Below are 2,397 nucleotides of genomic sequence, written 5' to 3' on the forward strand. Positions count from 1 at the left end.
TACAAAGGATTGCTTGATCTAATGAACAGTAAGGTACCGTTAGTATTGTTTCCCGTAGTAGGTTATAGTATATGCCTATAATGTTCAGTACGCTGCCTAGGTTAGCTTATCTTTAATTTGTTCAAGACTCTATCTATAATGAAATGAGAGCAATGTGTGAGTATGTAATTATACCCAAACCTATACTCATTGTAGACACACCGTAACTTACTTTAGACGTATGATAGCCATACAGCGCATGATTCGTTACCAATGTGATTACTACTGATATATTAAATATACTGTACGTATATGATAGTTACCAAGCATACAGTAGTTATTATCAGTTACTGTTTATAAATACAGTATATCATTTATACAGTCGCTTGAAATTCGTAATTTACAGATAGCCATCTGTACCTCCTCTTCTGGCATACTAACAATTGCAATACTGTTTTATACCGGACCTTCAGCACCTAAACAAAATTTGCGTTATTTGGTCCTTCATAGTTATCTTCTTCTTCGGTGAAAGAGCAAGTGGTGATTATTACTTTATATATATACAAAAATCAACTTCTTTTTTACTGAAAGATCTTAGAATTGTATGTAATCCTAGACCTACTTTCAAACTGTTGATAAGATTACATTTTACGCTAGAAAGTTCCATACACATACTTTGGAAGAAAATTTTCTTTTGGATTTGGATGTTTCTTGTTCGTGTGCCCCTAAAACTTAGAGTGTAAACGTAGACATAGTAAATAAGTTACTAGTACCATATATTTAAGAGTGATTTGTGATATTAAGAAGACGGCATTGAAAGGTTTTGAAAACATATCATAACGGAAAATTTCAAAAGTTTACATACTTTAAGTCCGGTAACACTTTACAAATCATTCCATAACTTTAAACATTTTCGATAGCTGAAATAATACTAAATATGGGAGACCAGGCCAGAAATCAGCAAACGGAAGGTAGCGAGCAAGTTATTCATAATGCTCATCATTGTTTTCTTGTCATGGAAGATCTATTGGACAAGTTAAAGCTACTAGATTACGAAAATAGCTTTTGCAAAAATATGGGCTATAAGTACATTTCAAGGTAGGTTGATGTTGGGTTTACTATTATTTCATAGAAGTTATAAAAATTAAATGATGCTTATGTACAATAATGTATTAATGAGTTCTATGAATACATTTAAAATCTTAGAATATAGCTGTAGATCACTTATAAGGCTACCAGCTTGAAGCTAGTAGGACTTCAATGGATTTATATGTTGTGTGATAAGTAGACATAACGATATTACTTAGTATAACAAGTATCAATTTTATTTAAATTTAAGGCATTACTTCGCAATGCAAATAAATTCAGGAGAACAGTTTCATATCTTTACGGGGTTGGTAGCTTGGCTATTAGGCATATGTGGTGTCACCGATTTCGAACCTCCTCAGGAAGTCAGTTATAATCTAACTACTAGAGTATCTTATTAACTGTTAGAAAAATTTATTTTTTAAGTTATAACTGTAGCATTGAAAGTATCCATTTACTGAATAGTATGATGATCCTAATGCCACAATCTCTAATATATTGGGCGCGTTGAAGAAATTGGTTAGTGAGCATTAACCTTGAATGATTTTAATTATATGATATCACTGCGAGCAGTAGGACTCGTTTCATATAATGTTATTGTTAAATATTTAGATTTAGCAAATCATCTGCAATAAATGTTTTAGTCGTATTACTTTACTAATTGCTATTATAATAGTGCCATTTTTCGTACTAAAATTATCTTAATTGAATTAAAGTAAATGCTGATAAGATATGTGATATTATTTCTTTAAACAACATAGTCTATCCAAACAGACTTCCCACCATCTAAACTGAAAACAGGAGCTGGTCAGCAGGTACTGTTATTAATATTTACTGACTGTGACCTTAATATGAGATCATAAAGTTAGCCATATAAGCGTATAACAAATAGTAAGTTTTGTTTAGAAAAATTTGTTATCCCACTAAATTATGTCAATGAAATATATTCTAAGGTTTGCTACGTTTTGGATTCACTTGCTGATGTCGCATTAAAGAGCATAAAGTTTAAATGGGATAAGTATGTACAACGAAGTAGTTATCTCTCGTAATATCAATACTGGATCTTCTGAATTCGTCTATGACGGTAAGCTAATTCTAATGCAAATACACTAGACCAATTTATCCGGAGGAAGAAAATGAAGATGACGAAAACTTTTTTGATGAAAATTTGGAGGTGACCACGAGTAAGGAAGTAGAAGACGAGGAAATAGTAAGTTAACTTTGATTAAAACTTACAAAGACGGTAATTATATCCGAGCAAAAATATGATTATAACTTTAAGAAATCCTGAAATGTTATTTAGGAGGAAGAAGGAGAATTTGAAGAAGAAGA

The 2,397-nt window shown here is 31.4% G+C and overlaps 1 protein-coding gene across 1 annotated transcript in view; it reads left to right on the forward strand.

The window, feature by feature from the left end:
• Positions 1–916: 916 nt before the first annotated feature.
• TRIADDRAFT_61928 (uncharacterized protein) overlaps positions 917–2,397 on the forward strand; it is a gene marked incomplete at both ends in the record, with an annotated part of 3,530 nt that continues 2,049 nt past the window's right edge. Inside the window, 5 exons of the mRNA XM_002117860.1 lie at positions 917–1,077; positions 1,319–1,430; positions 1,827–1,880; positions 2,019–2,083; positions 2,179–2,275. Coding sequence (XP_002117896.1) covers positions 917–1,077; positions 1,319–1,430; positions 1,827–1,880; positions 2,019–2,083; positions 2,179–2,275 — 489 coding nt within the window. The remainder of the gene's footprint in view (positions 1,078–1,318; positions 1,431–1,826; positions 1,881–2,018; positions 2,084–2,178; positions 2,276–2,397) is intronic.

The sequence above is a fragment of the Trichoplax adhaerens genome, genomic scaffold (genome assembly GCF_000150275.1).
Source record: "Trichoplax adhaerens TRIADscaffold_32 genomic scaffold, whole genome shotgun sequence".
In the NCBI taxonomy this organism is placed as follows: Eukaryota; Metazoa; Placozoa; class Uniplacotomia; order Trichoplacea; family Trichoplacidae; genus Trichoplax; species Trichoplax adhaerens.